Source organism: Exserohilum turcica, assembly GCF_000359705.1.
Source record: "Exserohilum turcica Et28A unplaced genomic scaffold SETTUscaffold_2, whole genome shotgun sequence".
Classification (NCBI taxonomy): Eukaryota; Fungi; Ascomycota; class Dothideomycetes; order Pleosporales; family Pleosporaceae; genus Exserohilum; species Exserohilum turcicum.
Window position 1 is genome coordinate 859,061 of NW_007360025.1, and position 23,096 is coordinate 882,156.

Sequence of the window (23,096 nt, forward strand, 5' to 3'; positions counted from 1 at the left end):
GAAGGGGAGGGGAGAAGGGAAGGGGGCTAGTCATCGCGAATGATTTCTCGGTGGAATGATGCATTTCCTTCGGTCTCTCCCTCTCTCTCCCTCTCTCTCCCTCTCTCTCCCTCTCTCTCCCTCTCTCTCCCTCTCTCTCCCTCTCTCTCTTTACATGCACAAGGCATTCCAAATACTCGCATTCACGTCACCGTCCCCGCCATGCCCAACCAGGGTGCGTCCTTCTCCGTCGCCGTCCTTGTCCCGCTCTTGTCTGTGGCATATTGCTGTCCCTCGGTGACGGCAATCAAAGCCTGCCACTGTCGACGTTGACGGGCCTTTTCCTGCCTCTGTTTTTTCTGACACCCCCCGGGCCCCACATGGCCCCCTGCCAGGCCACCTCATCTTGGGCGAGCGAACCATTGCGCACATCTCCCGTCGGCTGCCCCCCGATGGCATTACCAGCTCGATCTGTGGGCATCCTTCCGCGCCAAGACGACGGCCTGACTCGCGCCATGGCGTCGGGAGGCTATCGGGGCCCAGGCAATTTCGCAGCGGCGGTGCTCGTCGAGGCAGCTCGTCGCAGCGAGTCACGGCCCATGTGCACACGGGCCTGGGGAGGCGGCGCCAAGGCAGCGAGTGGATCGGCGCCCCGGCAGCCATTGCGCATTCTTCGGGATTGTCGCCGCCGCTGCAACTCGACGCCTTGGGCCGCTGCTGTCGAGATTCAGCGTCTGAGCGCTTAGCGGCGTTTATGCGCTCGACGCGCATAACTTGTGGCGGATGCGCGCCATCGATGCGCGCGCCATGCAATCCAAGCCTTGTAAGGCTGACGGCCCTCCACGATGCACACCACACTCGTCGCTGTGCCCGCTGCCGCACGCAACCTCTGCCTCCCATCCCTATCCAGCCATGGCCCGCCTGTCGTGATGCCAACTGCGGGCTCGACTGCCCGAGTCCAATACTCCATGCTCATCGGGCTGCCTTGTCCGTGCCGCCCGCTGCCACCTTGGGCCGACAGTAATGCCGCGCCAGCAGAACGGCACACAGTGCCATGTCGTCGTAATCACGAAGCCGACTCTGCTCCCATGTCGCTGTGCGGCTGGGCTGCTCTCCTATCCTCAGGGTCCTGCTCCCCCTGCCCGCCATGCACCTCCCTCACACCGCTCCTCTCAATGTCGCTCCGTAGCTGCGCCTCTTGATCCGGGTCCTCGGTGCCCTTTGCGCTGTATTCCTGGTCCATGCGGCGCATGAGCTCTTCTCCCGGCAGTAGGATGCTTCGGTCAAGTGCAAACGGAAGCCCTCGATGCCTCCCCCGTACCATGGCCAAGAGCAGCACTACTTTGCTCAAGCCGGCAAACTCACCACATAGGCTGTAGTATTGGCCCGGCACCCCGACACTGAGCCCGACCGTTCCATACGCCGAAGTTACTTCGAACAGCACGGAGAAGATGCTGAATCCGGCATCTCCGTCAACCAAATGCTGGCGCTCGATGCAACATATCAAGAAGAAGACAAAAAACTGGAACCAGATGTCGTACGTCAGCTGCTTCTGTAGGTGCGAGGCAATGCCGGCAGCGCTGCCAGCCCCCCTTTCCAGTCCGAGCGATCTCTCTTCGTACGTGTTGGTCTTCCTCACCGTGAGCGTCATCGGGTAGATCGATATGTACCTAAGTATTGCATCACCTTGTCAGAATGTCTCATCCCCATCTTGTGTATTCTTGCCTCTTACATGATGACAAGATAGCCGACTAAACAAGCCGGGGCAAGAGAACTCATCGATATGATATAAGCTCCACTGGTTCGTAGCCCACTGGCTTGGAAAAGCCCATCCAGGATGCGCGTGCCAGTGGGAAGAGCTTCAACGTCCGCCATACCAGTGTTCAAAATCTCAAAGCACAGCCATGCCGTCATGTCAATCATGAATTGTGTGAAGAACAGGTACAGTGTTTCGCGACTGGGAAAGAGGTAGATGTAGCATCGTCGTGGGTGCTGTAATAAGAAGCCCAACGTGTTTTTGACTCGTGACTCTTTGGGTGCTATTTTCTTCAACCCCCAAATCGTCACGCGGAGTAGGATCGGAAACTGAGTTTGCCCAGCAAAGGCAAGGGCCCCTGCTACCAGCAGAACATACGCGTTGCCGCTGAACGGAATAAAGTTGGCGTTTAGGATGTTGAGACCACCGTTCGCAAACTCAGTGACACTCGCAAAGAAGCTCCACCACCCTGGATGTATTCCTCCTGGCTGCGATTCCTTCAGTATGTTTTTGACGTTACCGCGATAGGCGTACGGTAGCAGAAAAGTGACTCCAAGTAGATACCAAAAGACTTGATAACCGATCAAAATAAGCAACAAAGCTTGTAAAGCGCGGTACTCGACGCCTCCAAGCTCCATGCGGTCCTGCTCACTCAGTTCTCGAAAACGACCCCTAGAGTCCAGGTGCGGCTTGAACGAGATGTAGTCGTGGTGTTCAGGTCTTAGTTCAGTGGCAAAGACGGCGATGGTGCGACGAAACATGTTGCGTACGAATCGCGTTTCCCATGGTGCCGGTAAAAAGCCAAAGTCCCTTTCGTAGTAATAACCCTGTTTACGCGATACTGGTTTGATCTTGACGGTCGAGGAGCCGTTGCCGCCCATCTGTTTGCTTTGAGATGTCTGACTTTGAGTGGTTCCTGTTCTTTGACGCAGGCTTCTGCCACTGCCACTGCTGCTTCCCAATGTATCCGATTCAGGGGTTTCCTCAATATCCCGGACCAATCGTTGCATGGTATGCGAATGCTTTACGACATCTGCTAGCTTTCTGCGAAAAAGAGCTCTCCTGATCAAAACCACGGCTGTCGATACAAATGGTATGTTGCCAATCATCATGAGGACGGCAAAGGTTGCTTGTTGATAGCCAGACAGTGAGCCAAGATCGACCGGATTGAGGCCTGCATCGCAGTTAGTACAAGACCCAGACTAATTGCTTAATATAGCTTACCTGTAGTTGTCATAGCGCTACAACACAGGAAAAGTGCGTCTACATACTGCAGGTGGGCTCCACCGGGCATCTCGGGTCCATCAGCAAGCCCCTGTACATAGACGATAACCGATGAAAGCGCAATAACAACCACAAAATAGAGCATATGGGCGCGATAAAAGTTGAGTTTGAAAAGCTCCTCTTTCAGATACTTGACAATGTCGTCCTTTGCTTTCTGCGGTCTCTGCAGCTCATTGAGCGGATCCGTCATGACGGATTCGTCATCGCCGTCGTCATCAAGTCGCTGCCAAAACGAGCTCATGCTCAGGGGTCCGGATGTATCAGGTTCGTCTATCGTTTCGAGTGGCCTGGTGTGGTTTGATGTCGTCGTTTGCTCTAAGCTGATGTTGTGTTTTTGGAAGCTACGTTGCCAGGTCTTGGTGTGCCCATGATGTCACTCGTTGTCATACCTTGCAACGCCTTCCGAAAACGAATGCACAGGCATCTCACGCACCCAACGTAGCTGAATCACAAGTTTGTGATGCCATTTAGGAATTGCTTCGTGCATGAAACACATTAACAGTGATATCGGTTTCCAGCAATAGGGTTCACACGGGCTACTTGAGAATGCGCTGACCTACATTCAACCGGGCTCTGCGCCACACTCAATCATCACATCACGCTCGAGGGATAGTTGGCTCATTCATAATTTTTATTATGAATCAACTAAAGTACAAAGATATTCAAGTTTCCCATCGTCCATCAGTATGCATCTAATCATGGAAATGAACAATGTGAACAAACCACCGCATGTCAACCCTCATGCGTGCCGAAATATCGAACAATCCAGAATTCCCAACTTCCCAAAGACACCATTTCGATTTACAAGAGGCCAATTACTTGCTAAAGTCAACAAGATATTTCAATGAGTGCGGCCGAGTCCGCACACCGCCTGCAGCATTTGCCTCACGAAAGTCTCTCATCAGCACCCTCAGCACCGTATCCTCTAGAAATAACTCCAACGTCTTCTTATCAATCTTGGGGAGGGGTGGGTAAGATCGCTGGGAATTGGGGTGTTCGACGTGATGACTACGTAGGAACTTGGTCTTTGAGATTTCGACTATGCGGTTGAAAAGCGGTATTAAAGATCGTGACGTGAATAAGAAGTTGAGCTCACACTTGGTTTCGTAATGACATAGGGTACTGAAAACGCGACCAAGCCAGACTACTTCGCCTTCAGGCAGAGGCGGGCCGACAAGTGATATCGACCAAGGGGGATGGATAGTGAGGTGGCGAAATGCTCCGTTGAGATTTTCTGTCGCGATCATGGAGAGGAACTGTGGAAGGCCATCGATTTCTTGCATAAATGCCTGTTTCCAGCGTTGGGCCCAATGGAACTGGACTTTGTTCAGGTACTCGTTGAGAAATTCGGACCGGATAGCAGGATCTCGTGCAAAGTTGCTCGTAAAACTCGATCGAATGTAAAGCGAAGGACACCATTTGCGTTCAGGTATCAGAAATACTAGGCTCCAGCCACTGCGACTGATTCGAGTCTTGTAGTTCTGTCTGCCTCCTATATCAACGAGGTTCCTGGCGCAGACTTCTCCGTCTCGTTCATAGACGACAGATCGGTCCATCTCGGGGAACGCTATCATGTAGATCTTAAGACGCAGTTCCACAGGAAGCCCGGGGGAGTGGGTGAGGCCAGTGTCTACGGCTGACGTGCGGGAACGCTCAGGAATATGAGTCTGCATCGCTCCTGGACTTGGGTCATCGGGGGGCATGGCGGATCGTTAGGCGTGGGAGACAAAGTTTGTAAAGCTTTAGTGGGACTTGAGAAGGAAAGACGGGTGTTTTTGTGCGCGGATAGGCAATTGGAAGAGCGCGAGGTAGGAGAAGGAGGCAAAGGCTGCAATGAGAAGACTTTAATAGCAGAAGTGGGTCTTGACAGAAGTGATGGTAAAGGCTGAGCTTGAGTTGGTCCGAGTGGGTCTGAGCGAATGTCAAACTGAAGGTGAGAGAGTACAGGAAGGGAAGGAGCAGCAAACAGTATTGCTCGGAAGCCTGGTACGAAGACACGTGATTAGTCAGAGGCCACAAAGATACTTGACGAACATCTAGGGAGCATGGCTGCGTTATTACAACAATCAGGCATTATGCAAGTTTCCATCTCAGCATTTGATTTCAAACGCAACTGCCGCGACAAGATTTGACTTGTTGTCATGGCAGCTTCACGTGACTACAGGCAACCCAAAATGTAAATGCCCGTAGGAATGATAAAAAAAAGAACATGTTGAGGAAACTAGTAACTGCACCCCAATGATGTTCTAGCATTCTCAGATCCTAACCACCTACTACCCCATTCTACACTATATGACCACTAAACTGCACGATTTATGACGTAAGAGAGAAGGCATGTGCTATTAAAAAGAAACACTATACATACTACGGAACATACCACCAGTGCATATGCTCACGCTCCCGGGGAACGGCTCTAACGCTTCGTCGACGAACACCCATTTTGTTTGGCGCGGGCAAGGGTTGTCGTTATTGGAACGTCGAACGTATATTGTCGCAAATGAGGTAGAGGAAAAACCACACAGCATATGAAAACGGATCAGAAATTATTCACGAAGGAGTGCAGGACGAAAGGAATCCTGCGCAACAGCGCTTCTTGGGTTTCGATGTGGTTTCTTCGACACTTCTATGACTAGGATGGATGAGCCTTTGGGGATCATTGCAAAAGAACAAACCCTCAAACGAAAAACAGCAGAAAATGCAATCGAGGACGATGATTGGCCTCTTGGAGAATACTCACGATTGCGCATCATGAAACTCATCATCCTCCTGTGTTTCGCTATCTTTTCTCCGTAGAAGATCATCCTTCCGGGGTTCTGGCGCAGGGTTGGAATGAAGTAGCTTGCTAGGGGGCAGTTCTTCTGCAAACTTTTCTTGCCTTTGTGATGAGATGGTCTCTGGTTGTGACTTTGAACTTTCGGAAGATAGCGTTGGCGGGTTACTTGAATCGGTGGGGTGGCTACTGTGTGTGGAGAGCGGGGTATGAGTCGATGTTCCGTCGAAGTTGTTGGGAAGACCTACGCTCTGCTGTTGCTGTGGCACAACTGCTGGCTGCGACTGTACAGTCGTTGGCTCCGAAGGTATCGCAGACTGTTCAGTTGGTACTTGTTCGAGAGAAGGGGTAGATTCTTGCGCGTGCGCGTGATGAGCTTCGGATGCGCGTGAAGGGATGCTGAATCTTCGGTCAGGCCTTTGCCCGGGAAGTATAGCGTGGATTTGCAAAATCTGCTTGACGACTTCTTCGGGTGTCTTTCCGTCACTGCATCTTGTCAGCATAGGCTGTGCGTAGGGGATTCGAATACGAACATATTGGCGTTGATGATCCAGTCAAGGTCTTCCTCGCCTTCTTCACTCCCGCCGTGGCCGCCCTTTACCCGTCTGAAGAGTTGTGGATGCCAATCGACGCCTTCGCTGTTACGTTTCGCGGCTTCTTGGCGTTGTCTGTCTTCGATCTTGGCCTTTTCGTCAGTCGCTACGTCCTGGTCCCTCCGCTTGACAGCTTCTGTCACTTCATGCCACAGTCTCTGCGACTCTCGCTCGTCTTGCTCCTCCAAGGGCCGTGCTGAGGGTGGTGTGTGCCTGGTGTGTGCGGCATCAAACAGTAGCTCTTTTTTGCCAGTCTACGAGAATTAGCAAACCGCTAGCGTGTAACATGGGAGATTCCCACCGTCAGATCTTTGATGTACATTTCCTCATTCCACTGGCCTGACAGCTCATACAAGTTCTTGCCGTTTGCGTCTTTGATGTAGCCACCAATGGCATTGTACGTTCCGCTAAAGTAGCCCTTGGTCTTGAACTCGAGGTCGGCATTAAGTCCGGTCTCAGGGCAGCGAATGTAGGCGTGGTCGCCGAGCTCGTACTTCATTGTTCCGAAGAGAATGCCGCGCGCATACATGTTGGGCTGTGTGACAAAGCTGTGATGTGATGAGCTTTGCACACGCATAAATCATCCCAGTTACTCACAATCGTTCGCCCGTGTTCAACAGTCGCAAAATGGCAATGCCTTCCATCATGCTAGCCGCAGAGTTACCCAAAAACTTGCTCCTAGGTTTAAGAGTACCGTCTATGCGAATGTGGTGTTCTGGCGCCATGAAAAAATAACTCGACTTGGGCGGGTGGTGCGACGTCTGCTCGGCGATGTAGTATCCCCTGGTACCGTCGGAGTAGTCCCAGTAACCGGTAAAGATCTCGCCGAGTATGGGGTTGAGCGGCTTCTTGACTCCACTACACTCACATCAGTTGTTGCATTTGGGCGGGTAATTACTGGGGATATGCATACGGGGGCTTGATGTGCCATCCACTGAGATAGAACTTTGTCACGGCTACGAATCGCTGCACAGGGTCTTCCACCTTGGGAATAGGAAGAAGGGTCTCGGGGTGTGCCATGAAGCTAACCGGCCAGTCAGCAAGCGTCTCTCTCTTTGTTTGTGTAACCAGTCCACTACACACTTTGTTATGCGCTCCAGCATCGATCGCGGTTCGAGGATAAAGGTGGGCAGCGTCACTCGGCTCAAGTCGGCGCCTGGTCGCAGCTGTGATATGATGTGTGTGAGCACTGCGCGTTAGGCGGTTAGCCAGTGCTTCGTGCAGGCCCTTCCCTTTGGTCCCAAATAAAAACGTACTGTTGCCCTGCTCCGAGTCAATGACCGTCTCGTCTTCCTTGGTAACATCGTCGCCGCCATCATGCCGCCGTGACTCGTCTATGGAGGATCCGCGACTGCCTGGATGCTCCAACAGCTGTTAGCCTCAAAGTGTACGCACAAATTTGTTCGGAACACTCGGTACAACCGGCAGCCGGGGTATGACGCACTTGTGAGCGAAGTCCGGCGGTGTTTGGAGGTAACTCCAGGTATGTGCGGCATGCTGGGTGGCCGGCCGTGGAGAAGAAAAAGAGAGAGGTCGGTATGGGAGATTCGACGGGCGGAGGATGCAAGAAAAAAGAGGTTTGTGGTGGCAGGCAACAAAGCCCCGATCGAGGTTGTGTTGGTGCTTAGGGCGCGCGGGCGTGGGTGAGCTCTAGTTTACGGGTGGCTGCAATGACGAGAGCGGCGCTTCACAAAAACTAGTAGCCCCGCGCAGCAGTTGTTTGGCGGCAAACGGTAGCAGCAGTGGTGGTAGACATCAACAACGAGCAGGAAGCGGGCAAGAAGGGTTTTGAGAGGATCTGCGCGGCGTTACATATACAGCCTTGGGGTTCTCGGGTTCTTCGCAATATGGGCCATGACCAGTGCCAGGCTATCTTTCTGCACGCCTACTGACTGCCCCGCAATCGGCACGGCTTCCATACGGCAGTGCGCGCCAAGTTGCATGCAGCACGGCAGAACAGGGAACACGCACGCCTCTGCTTCCTTTGAAAAGCACGTCTGGTAATGCAAATACGATGGCAGTGGTTCTATGGAACTCGCGGGTACGAGACAGTGGGGCTTTTGTGGGATACCTCAGGGACATCAGGCGCCCGAAGCCTAGCTCGCTTCCTCATACTTCCGGGAGAACCGACTCCGCTGCGGTACTGTACATGATGTGGCAGTTGACTTGCCGTGCTGCTGACCGCCAGCAATGACCTTGCTGCATCATGTGATGACGCAAGCCGTCTTCAGCATGCATCTAGAGCCATTTGCTCGCTACTGCTACTGTGGACGAATATTCAGCTGTGGGTGCGTGTGCATGTCAGAGCGTGGCGCTGACGTTGCGGTGTGGCTGTTCTAGTCCAACACGCTCTCCCCAGCCTCATCCACATTCTTTGCGCTTTAGTCGTGCCCTGTCTTGGGCTGGTCCCTGACCTTTTGCAACTGTGCGTCATCCTTGTCAATCACACTCACTCCAAGCTGCTCGTATTCTCGGTGAACTTCTGGCATGGCCGCGGGATCGACCGCTCTCGTCGCCTCACCGATAACCCACGTCTTGAAGCCCTCCTTGTGCGCATCAATGGCAGTGTGCTTGACGCAGTAATCAGACGCCAGGCCAACGACATAGACGTCTGTGATGCCAGCTTTGCGCAGTGTCTCTGCCAGGCCGCTCTTGGCCACACATGGGCTCTTGAAAGGGTCTGCGAATGCCGAGTACATCTCCACGCGCTTGTCCTGTCCCTTCTCAACTATATGATGCACCTTGCTGACGTGTAGCTCTGGTAGCAGCTCTGCACCCTTGGTGCCCTGTACACAGTGATCCGGCCATAACCGCGTCTCCTGCTTCTCTTCTGGGTTGTGCGGGTTCACAATTGTGATGATCGACTCAAAGGGTTTGTTGTTGGGCGCAGGGTGGTTGGAGGCGAAGGAAATGTGGTCTTGAGGGTGAAAGTCTTTGGTGGCTACTTTCAAGGCGAAGGGGTGGTCGAGGAGTTTGTTAATCAGCGGTACGATGTCGCGGCCTCCAGCTACTGCTAGCGATCCGTTCTGGCCTGTGAGCGACGGGGCAGCGAATGAACCGAGCCACTTACTGGCGGGCAGAAATCCTCCTGCACATCGACAATGACAAGTGCGGGTTTGAAAGCCATGGTTGGTGGTTGGATCGAACCTAGCAGTGGGTGAGAGAACACGCGAGTTGATTGGGAAGACGGGCAGCGGGAAAGGGGGGGGGGATGCAGCAGAAGCACGGCGCAAGGCTGTGTCACCGGGGTTTCTTGTTAGTGCAGAGGATCAAGACAGCGCTGGACATTTGGGCTGCAGAGGCTTATCGCGGGCTGTTTAGGCACGCGCGGTTTAATGATTCAACGATTGGCAGCAGGCAAACCAAACCGGATCGGAAGTGGAAGTGGAAGTGTGTGGCTCTGTCATTGTGGCTTGACGCCTTACCTAAGCACTGCGCAAAGCCAAGCTTCTCTCGTGACGGAACGTAATTCCACGACCACGAACTCCCCAGCTCTATAGCCACGCCCACCCTCTCCACTCCACCCCAATCGCTGTCGCCATGTTTGTCCAGCGCTCTGCCATTGCTGCTGCGAGGCGGGTTGCCCCCCGCGCCTTTGCCCAGCGCGCCTTCAGCACCTCGTTTATCCGCCGTCAGTTTCACTATCAGCTATCGTACGATATGCCATTGACCCGATTGCAGGCGACGCCAACAATGAAGCCAAGGAGAGCAACATTGCGCAGAAGGAGACGGGCCACTCTGCCAATGCCCCGAGCATCCTAGAGGGATTTAAGAAGCTCGAGGGTATGTTGCGCCCGCACTAAGCATTTCCGCATTTCCGCGGTTACCGCGATACGAGTGCATCAATGGCTAACGAAAATATTGTTTCACAGAGATCAAGTCCGAGGCCGACCTTCTTGCTCCCGGTGCGCAGCCCGGTACCGTTCCCACTGATGCCGAGCATGCCACGGGTCTTGAGCGTCTCGAGATTCTTGGAAAGATGCAGGGCATCGACATTTTCGACATGAGGCCATTGGATGCCAGCCGCGTCGGTACGTTGTGCACCAGCTTGCATGCGGGGGTGTTGGCAGCCGCTGCGCAAGAGCATTGGGATGGCTAGGGCATTGATGCTGATGAGACGCAGGCACCATGGAGGACCCGATTGTGGTCAACTCGGCGGGCGACGAGCAGTATGTGGGGTGCACTGGATGCCCTGCTGATTCGCACAATGTCATCTGGATCACGCTCACGCGCGAGGAGCCCAAGTCTCGCTGCATGGAGTGCGGATCCGCGTACGAGATGCACTACGTTGGACCGGCAGAGGACAGCCACGGGCACGACGACCACCACGGGCACCACGAGAACCCATACCCAAGGCCCAAGAACATGGCAGACTTTATCAAGCCCGAATACGCCGAGCTGTAAGCGTGTGTGAGGATGATTGCAGGGTGTATGTATTGGAGGGAGAAATGAGTACAGTAGCATAGACGGAGCGAGAAGCATGATTTGAGTTGGCGGGTGCATCAGCTCGTCTTTGTTTGTCTTTGATGGCATAAGGCCCCAAGAATGCTAGTCGTTGCACTACACAGATACAAGATTATGCATGAGTCAGTGGGCCGTGAGGCAGGCATGCTGGTGCAGGGCACGGGTGGCGGGCGTGGCTCTGGCTAGGAGCCTTTCAAGGCAATCATGCCCAAGACGACAGTCTCAATCTCGGCCCTGTCGCTGTCGTGGTTGATTGCCTCGAGGCAACCTTGTGTGGTGAATGCATTAGTCTTGGGCGTCTTGGTCGTCGTCGTCGCCGCCCCACCGTCAGCACTACCCAGTTTATAGACCTTTCTGACCTTGTCTAGTTGGCAGCGCAAGCCTAGCTCGGTGGCGTCGTGTCCGATGTCAAGGCTGGTGCCTTGCACAGCACTGGCGAGATGTGCGCTTACGCTTTGATTGGTGACGGAGTCGTCCTTGGCGTAGGGGCGGCCGGGGGCGGAGGGCGAGGGCGACAGAGGCAGCTTGACAGCGATGATGGCTGTCGAGTGGTCCGAGATGCCAAACGTGGCGTAGGCGTGTGCAATGTTGTTGTTGGGCGAGAGGCGGAAGACGAGCTCGGAATGGGGGGTGCGAGTCTTTGCACGACCGGTCAGGAAGTTGTGGAGGGCAATGAAAGTGGCCGAGAGCAGGTGCTGGGGTGAGATGATCTATTATGGGCGGTCAGTGTGGTGGACGGTGTGCGAGGTTGGAAAGCAATCAGCGGCGACGGGCAGGCGTCCTGGGCTCACGAGGTGTGGCTAGACGTGGCCCGTTTGCAAACACTAGGAGGGTGAGGTTGAAGCATGGCCGGGTAGATGCCTGTAGGGGCGGGCGTCGTGCGATCCCGGCGCTGGCGCTGTGCCACAAGGGGCAGGAGGAGCCTGAACCATTGCGGCAGCTGTGGCCGGCCGGGCGCAGGCAGAGGGGACGGGGGGGGTAGGGGGTAGGGGGGCGCCGGGGCACGTGAGCAGGCGACACAAAGGAGAGGGCGGCCGTGGTGGTGGCCGTGGCCGTGGCAGCGCTGTGATCAGCGGCTGGGGGAGCCAAGGGCGCACCGCCAGGCGGGAAAACGCAGGACCGGGGGAGGGGGGTGGGGACAGGGCGTCGTACCATGGAGGCGTCGAGAAAGGCATAGTCAAAGTCTGGATTTGCGTCTAGCAGCTGACGCCTCAGCGATGAGGCGTTTGTGACATGGTCGAAGAGGGCCACGTGGACGGGGTAGAGGTGGTAGTGCGGCAGCGTGAAGGTGCGCACCGAGGCCATGGTACGAGGGCGCGGATGGGTTGATGTGCAGCAGGGCAGCGCGGGCTGGGCTGGGCTGGCAGGGCTGGCAGGGCGGGCGGTCTGTCCTTTGCTATTAGGCAGGGCAGGGCCGGGCAGGGCAGGGCAGGGCAGGGCGCAGGCTCCACCAGGGCGTGAGCCGGGCGGGCCGTGGAGATGCGTGATTTGAGTAAGAGGACGAAGGGGGGAGAGGAGAGAGGTTTGGGGGGCAGCGGTGGGTGTTTGGAGGGTCCATGGTCTGGCGGTAGCGGTAGTGCTGCTGGCCGCGGGCGCTGCTAATGTCGCGGGCAGCCAAGCGTGCGCGACGGAGGCCAAGCGCCGCCGCCCAGGGCGAATCAGCGCCGCCGCCCGCCCACGATCGCCGCGAGGGCCGCCCTAAATTGGCCGAGCATGTCAGGGCACACGGTGCTGCTACCGTCGCTTTGAAGGAGAATCGCCGAGGCTACCCAGTCTCTCGCGGCGCGGTCAACCTTCACCTCTTCTGCGCGCGCTGCTGGTCCAGAGCGGTGCACACTCAAAGAGGCCCTGCGCGCGCCCTCGCTGTGCAAGGCGACGGCTGCCACCACCACCACCACCGCCGCGCCCTCGCCCGCGCCCTCGCCCTCGCCCTCGCCCTCGCCCTCGCCCTCGACGCCGCCGCCCCCCCTCCCTCCCCCGCCGCCTCGCCCTGCCCTCGCCGCCCTCGCCCCCACCGTCTCTCGCGGCTAGCGGCCATGCGCATGCGCTTCTTCTGACAGGTCATAGCCCCAAGCCACACCAGGCCCTTCCTGGCACACCTGCCCATCGGTCGTTCCCACGGCATTTTCCGCTTCCGTCCACCTCACGTCGCCTTGCATTGCGCACCATGGCGACGAAGCGACCTCCCGACAACGACCCCAGCTTCACCACCAAGATCCAGCGCATCGAGCACGCTGCACCGCAGAGCCCTCAGCACCGCGCTGCTGCCGCTGCCGCCGCCGCCGCCGCCGCCAGCAACGACTTTTCCGGCTCCGTCAAGAAGAAGCTCGCCGACTCCAAGCGCACCGGCCAGGCCTGCGACCGCTGCAAGGTACTTCTCAATGCCCTTCCTGCCTCGTGTTTCGTCTCGCTCCCCCAGCGCCCGACACACATGCACGTCATAGCTGTGCTAACCGCCCCTCCCCCCTCCAGGTCCGCAAGATCCGCTGCGACGGCCGCCCCGAAGGATGCACCCCGTGCGAGCAGAACAGGACGCCATGCCGCACCACCGACCGCATCACCGGACGCGCCACGGTGCGCGGCCATGCCGAGGCCATGGAGTCCGAGAACTCCTATCTGCGCACCCAGATTGCAGACCTCCAGGCCCAATTGAAGGAGCATGGCATCGACCCCCGCACCCCGCCTGCCTTTAACCCGCTGCACCAGCACCAGCACCAGCACCAGCACCAGCCGCAACCCCCACCGCAGTCGCAGTCGCAACAGCTAGCCACGCATCCGTGGTCATCGGCCTCGAGCGATGCCCCGCCCTGGTCGGATGGGCCGCCCCGCGCCAGCGCCTCCCCGTTGCCTGGCTATGCCGCCGCCAGCACTACGTCCAAGGCCGAGTCGCTGCCCCAGTTCAAGCATGGCTCAATCGGCGACAACTACCTGGGCGTTGCCTCGGGAGACTCGCCGCTGAGCCACATCAAAGGCACCTCGCTCTCCATTTTCGGCAGCGACATTGACATCACCGACTTCATGGCGGGCGAGACCGAGTACAATCGAGAAGCCATGTCCTACTCGACGCTGGTCAAAATCGCCATGGGCGGTCAGCACGTGGACCCGCCCCGCCTGCCGCCCTACAACGAACTCAAGGAGTATGCCATCTGGTACCTGCGGTCCATGAATCCCTACAGTATGCTGGTCCACAAGCCCGTCTTTATGCAATTGGTACCATCTGACCCGTCTCCGCTGCTCCCCCGTCACCTACTGACAAGCGTAGATTTGGAGAATTGGAAATGACCCCAACTTCACCCCAACTGCGCCTGAGCGTGCAGCAGTCCATCTGATGCTCGCCACCATCACCTTCCAAGTCGCAATCCGCAACAGTGACCCTAATGGCAGCGATATGCTAGATAACTCGCATGCCCACTACCACTACGCCCTGACTTTCTACAAGGAGCTCATTCTTGGCGCCCATGGATGGCGAGATGTCCAAGCACTGGCAATGATGTGCCACCACCTGCGAAACTTTCCCAGACCCGGTGCTGCCTGGATCATGACATCCACCGTCTATCTCTTGGCCATTCAGCTCGGCCTGCACAGGTCCGTCAAGGTCTGGAAAGACGGCACTGGCGACCTGACCAAGCTGGACATCGAGATGAGGAAACGAGTCTTCTGGACCTTGAATGCTCTGCAGGTCAATCTCAATGGAAGGCTAGGACGCCCCATGCCCATTAGCACCGAGGACATTGACGTCGAGTTCCCGGAACCCATGAACGACTGTCTGCCTGGCGAAGAGGCCAAACTAGACTCGTTCCACCAATGCTCGTTCCAGCCTGGCATCCAGATCGCAAAGTACACCATCTTGGAAATGGACCTGTGCAAAGCAGTTTATTCTTTGCGCTACACGCCAAAATCATACGTCGAAAGCTTGAAGCGCCTCGGCAATGCTATTCGCCAGTGGAAAGAGGACTTGCCGTACGAGTTGCGTGATCCATCGCACGCGGCCGACGACGATTACATATTTACTCTCTATCTAGAGTACTGGTACCAGTCCTACATTCTGCTATTGCATCATCCTGGAGTCTGCCGATCGACCGATCCCGCCATTATAAACTCGAATCTTGACAAGTGCGCACATGCAGCCCAGAGGATGTTGCATAATTGCACCGAATTGGTGAGCAAGAAGAGCCTGGATATTCCTTGGATCAACACCGTCATCTACATCGCTGCTGCTTTTACCACTCTATACATTGCGTCGACGCGCCAGGATCAGATGACACCCTCAGATATGACCAAGCTCAAAGCAGACATGACAGCCTGGGTCAATGTCCTTGGTGAATGTGATTATTTCCTCGGCTTGGGAAACAGATTAAAGGTTGCTATTTCGACAATTTTCGACCAGTCGCTCAACAACATCAACGACAGCATCGTCAAGCGAACGGCAACCGAGTCGCTTGCTCGTGTCGCCATGCAGGCTCCGTCGCGTTCGGGGTCCAATACCTCTGCATACGATCAAACTACATATCAAGATCAGTACGCGACCCCAACAAGCGGGTCTACGGACCCCACACTCTCTTCGCAACCGGGCCCATACACGAACCTTCCGGTGCATACTACACATACATATAACCTAGCCACTCAGGTGAACATGTCCTCACAGCAAAATAGAGGCTACGAACAGCAATCCTACAACAGTGGAGATGAAGCAAGCATGAATCCAAACCACGCAGCAGCACTCGCAGCAGCAGCAGCAGCATCATCATCCAGCATATCCCAACCTTCCTCTGATGCCTACGCCTACTCTCACGCCCACATGGCCCCCAGCGCCCCTCAATCTACGTATACGACCAACAGCTACCCTGCTCATGACTGGAACCAATGGACAAGAGCGTACATGCAACAACCACCCGAGCAAAGCCAGCCCGGTGAATACCTCAATACCGCAACGACGCTCATGACGCTTGGTCGAGACGCAGGCTCCCATGTCACGGGCAGCGACGGCCAGGGCCTTGTGCAAACATCTGGCCTCCAGGGACATCATCATTCCCCAGCACACTGGCCGCAAGTTTCTTTTCCAAATCCGGCGAATGGATCGCATTGAATAGACATATATCTTTCTTAAAGGCAAGGATGTGTGGGACACTTGACATGGGGGGAAAAGATCTACTTGGCTGATCACATATGGATTTGTATTTGTAACGGCCTAAACTTTTGTTGTTTTGCATCAATGACGTGCTTGGATGGGGTTGGGGGTGGGTAGGTGTAAGGCGGGGAAGGCGTGAAACATTTTGGTTTTTAGTTTTTGTTGTTGTTGTTGTTGTTGTCTATGGCATTTTCAACGCCTTTTGTTCCACCCCTTTTTTTTCTAGTCATGGGTGTGGAATCAACTGGCGTGTGGCGTGTGGCGTGTGGCGCAAAAGGCGAGGGGGGAAAGAGAAAAGAGAAAAGAAGACAAGACACACAGGGAGAGAGGGACAGAGAAAGCGCGCTTCAAAAAAATGCGCTCTTCATTTCCTCTTCTTTATTGTATGTCCCGTCCTGTTACTATTCTTTTTTTATCCTCCCTAGCTCCTTCCTCCGCTTCCTGCATATCCGTCAGCAATCTAGACGCGTCCTTTCTTGTTTTTTTTGTTGTTGTTTTCCTTTCTTTTATGCATGTCCATGCAATGTTCTCTTTTCTTCTTCTTCTGCTTCCTTGCTTCTCTGTCATTGTCATCATCATCATCATCATCATCACTTTTCCTCCAGTCCAACTTAATCAACATCTTCTTGGGCCGTCTTATTCTTTTATTCTCTCTCTCTCTCTTTCTTCGTTGCTCCATGGATTCATGCATGTATGTGAATGCTTCTTTTCTTCTTCTTCTTTTGTTTATTCGTTCTTTGGGTCTTGTCTACTTGGATGAGAAACATGATTTTATTCTTCCCAAAATTAGTTGGTTAGCCAGTCAGTCAGTAGTCAGTGGTTAATTGGAAAATGTAGGAGGAGAGAAAACAGGTATAATAATTCATTCTATCTATCCAGCTTCGTTGCGTCTGTGTGTCTTGTTGTGATGTGTGTTACATCTATTGTGTTCATGTTTACGTGTAAACGTTAGTATCAAGATAGCAAGGATATGCGTAGAAGCTGTAAGGAGTGTTGGATTGTATGGACGGTGTACTGAATGGTAAGGAGAGGGGTGGGCTCCTGGGGGAGAGGGAAGAAAGAATATGTAGGTAAGCTGGGTGAGCAGGAAATTTATGTACTTTGCGGGATGAAAAGATAATAAATACGTATACCAATCTCACGATTGTTCATGTGGTTATGTTATGTGCGGGTAGGCCTTTTTGCATATTTATGATGGCTGAAGTTTCGATCCTCCCTGTTGCAAAGATTCAGTGTCATTCAGCATGTCTATCAATTTTGTAACAAGATCCAAGCTGCTTCATACCCGGCTTTGAGTTGCTATGATAGAGCGAGCTTGAGGAAATGGGGAGTGCTGTTATCTTCTTGGATGAAGGAAGGGAGGATCAAGATTTGCTTTTGTAGGAGGTGATGCACAGGGTTTCGAGGAAAGCGTAGAAAAACATTGATTGAAGGTAGTTGGGGAGTAAGTCGTAAGCTATGCGACAGCCTGTTATGGGGGTTTTTTTTTGCTCCCCATGCTACCAGCAATTCCACAATTTCCGTGTGACCCTTCTTCGAGGCGATCGTCAGTGCAGTGCCATAGAACCTATCTTGAGCGTTAACTTCGGCACCTTTGTCTAGCAATAATTTGACTGTACGTTTATGACCTTCTCGGCAAGCTGTGTGAAGAGCAGTACCTTGAGCATAGCTATATGCATTGATCTTAGCACCTCTCTCTAACAATAACTTGACCAAATCTACATAGCCTCCTCGGCAAGCTACGTGAAGAGCAGTAGTCTGAAAAATGTTCCGTGCATTGACATTGCTGCCTTTGTCTAGTAACAGCATTGCCAAGCTTGTGGGGCCATGGGAAGAAGCCTGGGCGAGAGCGTTGCCATAGATTTTGCATTGAAACTCTACATTGCCTCCTCTTTCCAATAGTATTCGAGCAACGGTTTCGTGGGAATAAGCTATTGCAAGCATGAGTGCTGTTGTGCCATGACCATGTCTACTGTCAATAAGGTCAGGGCGGTTGTCCAGTAAGAATACTACGATATCTAGAAACCCTTCTCGCGATGCTATGTGAATTGCGTTGCAATCTTTGCGATTCTTTGCTTCGATGTTTGCACCTGCGAAAACAAGTAGTTTGACAATCGACCCGTGTCCGTTTTCAATTGCAGCATGCAGCGCTCGATCTCGCGAATCAGGCTGGTCGTCCAAAATAGCCGCTTTATTGCGCAGCAACAGCTCAACTATATCTTCATAACCTTTTTCTGATGCGTCGAATAATGCATATTGAAATTCAGAAGGCGGAGAATTGGTGTCATACTCTGATGACCCGAGCAACAGGATCGTCAGCCACTCGGGGAAGACCAACTTGGCGTTAAGCATGAGGCGTCGGTTCTTCCTATAGTACCGACGAAGCTCGCGCTTGTTATTGACTGTAATCTGGTTCTCGATTTCCGCATGCCTGTTTTCCACAATTTGGCCTGGCGAAGCTGGTCGAAGGGCAGTCGAGAGAGCTTGGGTCGCTGCATTGTTTGCGTGAACAACAGCAGCGAAAAGAGGGAACCCATACCGGTCTGCCTCAATCCTTAAAACCTGGCCTTTTGGAAGATGAAGGTGAATCAGGTTTGCGCAATCCAGTTCAGCCAGTATGTACAAAAGGCTGACACTGGGTTGATGCCTGCGAGAGTCAAACTTCTGGAGCATGTTGTCTAGCTGAACCCAGCGCTCAAGCTTGAAATCGTCTAGAAATCTGGCTTGAGAGATACCGTGAGATTCTGCCAAGTCTGTGTGATAGAAAATGTTTTGAACGGCGTATTCTAGCAATGGGTATTGCTGCCTAGCCGACCGACGTAAGTTCTTCGCTTCCGGGGAGGATGCTTTTGGCAGAGGATTAGGAATCTTCAGCCATTTTTCCAGATCGGTAGCGAGGTATGTCTTTGAGCGATGTTTCAATCTTTCGTGGCTTCGGCCTTGGAAGTTGACATTGTACTCGGGCCAGGCCTTGGACAACCCATCTTCCTTGAGTAGGAAGTCTCTAACTGACTCGTGTATGAATTGAACCTGTCGGTTTTTGGACACCGTGATATCAGTAAGGCCTTTAAAACAATCAAGTATGAAGTTGCTGATTGTCTCTTGGGTGATTTCATCGGGCTCCCACGCAGATATAGCACTGGGACCGCTACCCGAAAGGATAGCGCAGTACAACTGCTCGGGACTAAGTGGCTGTTTCGCGAAGAGTACCCATTGAATGCACAAAACTACCTCTTCCTTATTGTTCGTATCCCGGGTGAGAATGTTGAGAAACAGACTGTGCAAATCGCCCGGGATTTCGTCCAATTTTTGTCGCAACTCCAAAAGGCGACCACGGAAGTATGTTTTGTCCAAAATGCCTACCACCAGAACAACCCACATAAAGACTCCGGTTGCCTTCTCTTGGACTTCGGCTCGAACTTGCTGGGCCATTTTGGTTTTTCCAATTTCCAGCTTAATTTCAATGTAGTTGGTGATATCTTGACTGTGGCCTTGTTGCTGTTCTAGCATAATTTCAAGGCTTCTGCGGATGGAGATGCGAGGATAGTGCCTACTTGCAAAGCAGGTCAAGAAACGTACGCCATTTTCAACAGAGGACTCCCCGATCTGTGTTTCGTCACATTCGTCGAGTGCATCAACGAAGCACATGACGGAGCGATTTCCCAGTTGCTGTAGGGCTTTCTCTAGCAGCGTCTGCAAGGAGTGCACGCTCCATTCAGGGACGGCGTCGAGGCTTGATGTTTGCTAGTAGAATGATTCAAACACATTCTAAAGTTCGGGAAATGCAATGAGCAGCTGTAATAGTAATGATCGATAAGCTCCGGTCGTAGAACGCTCCATCGCGCTCCCTCGTGCGTTGAAGAAAAAAAGAAAGAACAATGTGATTTTTCACTTTCTTAGATGCCTTCTCAAAAGTAAACTTCATCAGCGTGGACTTTCCTGAGCCAGCTTTCCCCTTGATCCATAGAAAACCATGATGCTCATGTATCTTTGCAGGATCGAGCCAGCTAATATATTCGGTGCCTGTCAAGAGCCACTTGCATGTTTTCACATGAGCTCTTTGGATCGCGTTCTTCCGTTCGTTGCTTTGCACAAACTTCAGGGACCCTAGGATTTTCTGCTTTTACCATTCCGTTATTTTTTTGGCGAGTTCTGTCTTGGACTAACGCACTCAGGTGAGCCTTCACTTTTTGTTAATGAATTAGGGTGAACCTACGCATGGGCTCACTCTTCCTGCCACAGTTAGCCATTTCCGTTAGAAAAATATCAGCAAATGGTGGGAGTAGCCTACTCTTCAAGACCGTTCTCTGGAGTACTGGAATTTCCGATCTTTCTGCGCTTAGAGGTAGCCTCGTTGGCGTTTGCCGATGGCGCGTCTTGTTCTGTCACTGCGTAAATATGAACCGAACCTAGGAGGTCAGATGACCTTGGTACTAACCTCTCTTACTGCTCATAACCTCTGCTATCCTGGCTGTTTCAAGTACTTGTGCTGGTGGGATCTTGAGGAGAAGCTCTTTGGCATACGCTGCTGCAGTTGCGGCTGCATAGCCCTGCCATTCATCATTCTTGTGCGAGTCCGCATAATTGCTGATGCCACGAATTACAAGACATGGGAAGCTGTTCATGAGTCCAGCTGCTTCCATCTCGAAGCAGAGTACACCCCCAAGGCTTTCGCTAATCTGATCTCTCTCAATAGCGCTCTTCATCACTTGGTTGCCCGACGCGATGGTGCCATAGTGTACTGTTACTTCTTCTTCTTTGCTGCGTTGTGAACGAATCACTTGCTTGTCGGAATGGCAATTTTTACATGTTGGACCTCCTTCATGGTTGTAGGTTGCGTCGTAAAGCACATCAAGACTCGATTCACTACGCCGGAGCTTGCGTATGTGCTCAATCTCCGAGAGGATCTTGAGTAGCTGGCTTTCGCCCAGAAGGGCGTCAGATTCCAAAGCCCCCACTGCACTGAGAAGTATTCGTGGTGGCGAATCTAAGCTTCCTGTTCTAATAACTTTGGTTGTTGTCGTCTTTCCTTGGTCGTATTGCACAACGCCTGCATGGATACCATCCGGGACACTCACAACCACGTCTCCAAGTCTTATGTCATTTCGCTCGCTCGACACCCCTCCGCCAACGCCTACCATGAGTCCGAACTGAATTCCTTGGAATTTGGCTTGCATCCGTGTCGCTAAAGCCGCCGCCGAACTTGTTCCAGTACGTCCTGGAAGGCATGCGATGACGACGTTATGACCGGCCATGGACCCCGTGTGGTATACGTCCTCAATATTCTCCCCAGAATCTGGGACAGGAACATCGTATTTCTCATCCAGCAACGCTCTCGCCGCTGTGGCCTCGATAGGTAGTGCGCATACCCATCCTACGGTGTACTCTTTGCGGCAAGGCTGGCGCGGCATTTGTGATCAGACGATACGTATAGAGAAAAGCGCGACGATTCCCTTCGACGGATAGAAAGTGAATGGTTTACAGGATATATCTCGATCTATGATCAAATCAAAGGAACAAAAATACTGCAAAGTGTTGTGGACAGAGGTATAGCATGTGGGGATGATAAGTAAGAGAAGATGTGTTGTATTGAAGCTACTAGGAGAAGCGGCTAACGTGGTTCACAAGTGAGTCGCTAACCCAAGCGAGTCGCTAACGCCCCACCACTACATCTACATCAACACGTTATCACAGTTTTTTATCACAGTTAATAAACTATTGCGATACACTAAATTAATTGTTAGAATTGCTACTATTACTTGCACTATCTATCTCAACTACGCAGGTACGAGCGTTGTGTCCAGTCTGCTTGCAACGCCCGCACCGCCGCTCTCCTCGCACCCTCTTCGACGCACTCTCACCATCACCACGACTGCTACCCGCCTGTTTAGCTAATACTTCTTGTACTTCGCCTATAGTAAGAGTCTCTTCTGTCCGTACGTATCGCCGCTTGCGGCTTTTACGCTTATTTAACTCGTTAAGAGCCGCTCGAAGCGTACCTATTTCCTCTATTATAAGCGTCATTTTATGTGCCATTTGCTGGGCCCCCTTACTTAGCTGCGCGATCTACTTAGTGAGTGAATTGGCAGAAGACCCACGGCGTTTTCTCACGCTCTCTTGAATGAGACCAATTTGAGACTCAACTTCGCGCGCGTTGCGTGGTGTCTGCGCCTGCCAGGCGGCTACCTGTTGTGGTGATTGTACAGGTGTCTGCACCACCACATCAAGCTTAGATAGCACAGCCTGTGGGTCGTGTGGGACTAGACTAGCGCCTCTAAAGCCAGCTTGGATATTCTCCTTTGTGATAGACTGCTCAAAAGCAGTCTTAAAGGCTGGTAGGAAGGTCCCTTTGCTGATATAGTGGGTGCGGTTGCGTGCTAAGCCTGAAATAGCGTCGCCATACTTGCGCTTTAACGGCGAGAAGCAGGCGACGTTAAGGGGCTGCAACAGGTGAGACGAGTGCGTAGGTATGCAGAGAAGCACAATATTCTTCTCCTTGCAAAGATCTTGGAAATCGACAGAGCAGTAGCTCTTATAGCCATTGATAATAAGCAGTTGATACCCACCTACAGTAGAGCTCTTTGTATGGGTATCAAAGTGCTCTAACTAGGCAAGACTAAGCTAATTATTCGTCCAGCTATTGGGACTGACTTTAAGAACCTAGTTAGCAGGCAAATCCTTAAACTAGACGTTGATAAGCACCTTGCCCGCAAAGACAACGAAGGGTGGTATTTGGCGACCTAACGCGCCCATGTAACGGCGCAGGTAAGGCAGGTCGGATCTGTTTCGGTCGTAGGATCACTCAGAGGCATATGGGAGTGCGTGGGATCACAAAGAGCCTAGATTCAACAAGCCACCTATAGGCCTTGTACGAAAGGATATCAAAAGTCTACAGAGCTAGCTACAGGGAGTGTCTCAATATATACCTATCCTAGTCGGGTCCGAATTCGGATCCGACCTCGGGCGAATGGCTGATGAAGGGCGGCAGGTACTTCCTCCGATCCGGCTCTGGGATTGGCTCAATACTTGGCGAAGTTGTAACATCGTTACACTACCCCCCTCTCAGTAGACAGCTAGTCCCATAGCTGTGAGACTCTCTTATGCCTTTTTTGTTGCAGTTCC

General features: G+C 53.1%; 8 protein-coding genes across 8 annotated transcripts; 2 read left to right on the plus strand and 6 right to left on the minus strand.

Moving 5' to 3' along the window:
- Positions 1–1,045: 1,045 nt before the first annotated feature.
- Positions 1,046–3,486, minus strand: SETTUDRAFT_31045 (uncharacterized protein; the record flags this gene model as incomplete). The annotated part of the gene is made up of 6 exons (XM_008026824.1): positions 1,046–1,649; positions 1,712–2,909; positions 2,960–2,976; positions 3,007–3,306; positions 3,409–3,418; positions 3,453–3,486. The coding sequence occupies 6 exons, from the start codon at positions 3,484–3,486 to the stop codon at positions 1,046–1,048; spliced, it is 2,163 nt and encodes a 720-aa protein (XP_008025015.1).
- A 348-nt stretch (positions 3,487–3,834) lies between these two features.
- Positions 3,835–4,722, minus strand: SETTUDRAFT_31046 (uncharacterized protein; the record flags this gene model as incomplete). The annotated part of the gene is made up of 1 exon (XM_008026825.1): positions 3,835–4,722. The coding sequence occupies one exon, from the start codon at positions 4,720–4,722 to the stop codon at positions 3,835–3,837; it is 888 nt and encodes a 295-aa protein (XP_008025016.1).
- Positions 4,723–5,263: 541 nt separating this feature from the next.
- Positions 5,264–8,004, minus strand: SETTUDRAFT_162915 (uncharacterized protein). The gene is made up of 8 exons (XM_008027149.1): positions 7,827–8,004; positions 7,639–7,737; positions 7,466–7,571; positions 7,296–7,406; positions 6,980–7,240; positions 6,684–6,930; positions 6,323–6,636; positions 5,264–6,275 (listed from the first exon to the last, which is right to left on the minus strand). Exons 1-8 carry the CDS (start codon positions 7,876–7,878, stop codon positions 5,753–5,755), a joined length of 1,713 nt encoding a protein of 570 aa, XP_008025340.1. The 5' UTR covers positions 7,879–8,004; the 3' UTR covers positions 5,264–5,752.
- Positions 8,005–8,367: 363 nt separating this feature from the next.
- Positions 8,368–9,509, minus strand: SETTUDRAFT_135033 (uncharacterized protein; the record flags this gene model as incomplete). The annotated part of the gene is made up of 2 exons (XM_008027150.1): positions 8,368–9,408; positions 9,453–9,509. The coding sequence occupies 2 exons, from the start codon at positions 9,507–9,509 to the stop codon at positions 8,764–8,766; spliced, it is 702 nt and encodes a 233-aa protein (XP_008025341.1). The 3' UTR covers positions 8,368–8,763.
- Positions 9,510–9,922: 413 nt separating this feature from the next.
- Positions 9,923–10,786, plus strand: SETTUDRAFT_31049 (uncharacterized protein; the record flags this gene model as incomplete). Its single annotated transcript, XM_008026826.1, has 4 exons — positions 9,923–10,013; positions 10,064–10,165; positions 10,255–10,413; positions 10,506–10,786. 4 exons carry the CDS (start codon positions 9,923–9,925, stop codon positions 10,784–10,786), a joined length of 633 nt encoding a protein of 210 aa, XP_008025017.1.
- Positions 10,787–11,028: 242 nt separating this feature from the next.
- Positions 11,029–12,151, minus strand: SETTUDRAFT_153520 (uncharacterized protein; the record flags this gene model as incomplete). Its single annotated transcript, XM_008027151.1, has 2 exons — positions 11,029–11,556; positions 11,999–12,151. The coding sequence occupies 2 exons, from the start codon at positions 12,149–12,151 to the stop codon at positions 11,029–11,031; spliced, it is 681 nt and encodes a 226-aa protein (XP_008025342.1).
- An 826-nt stretch (positions 12,152–12,977) lies between these two features.
- On the plus strand, positions 12,978–16,282 carry SETTUDRAFT_41285 (uncharacterized protein). The gene is made up of 3 exons (XM_008026917.1): positions 12,978–13,217; positions 13,319–14,056; positions 14,109–16,282. The coding sequence occupies exons 1-3, from the start codon at positions 13,014–13,016 to the stop codon at positions 15,930–15,932; spliced, it is 2,766 nt and encodes a 921-aa protein (XP_008025108.1). The 5' UTR covers positions 12,978–13,013; the 3' UTR covers positions 15,933–16,282.
- Positions 16,283–17,572: 1,290 nt separating this feature from the next.
- On the minus strand, positions 17,573–21,385 carry SETTUDRAFT_19247 (uncharacterized protein; the record flags this gene model as incomplete). Its single annotated transcript, XM_008026698.1, has 5 exons — positions 17,573–17,643; positions 17,948–19,657; positions 20,191–20,207; positions 20,266–20,356; positions 20,413–21,385. 5 exons carry the CDS (start codon positions 21,383–21,385, stop codon positions 17,573–17,575), a joined length of 2,862 nt encoding a protein of 953 aa, XP_008024889.1.
- Positions 21,386–23,096: the final 1,711 nt, after the last annotated feature.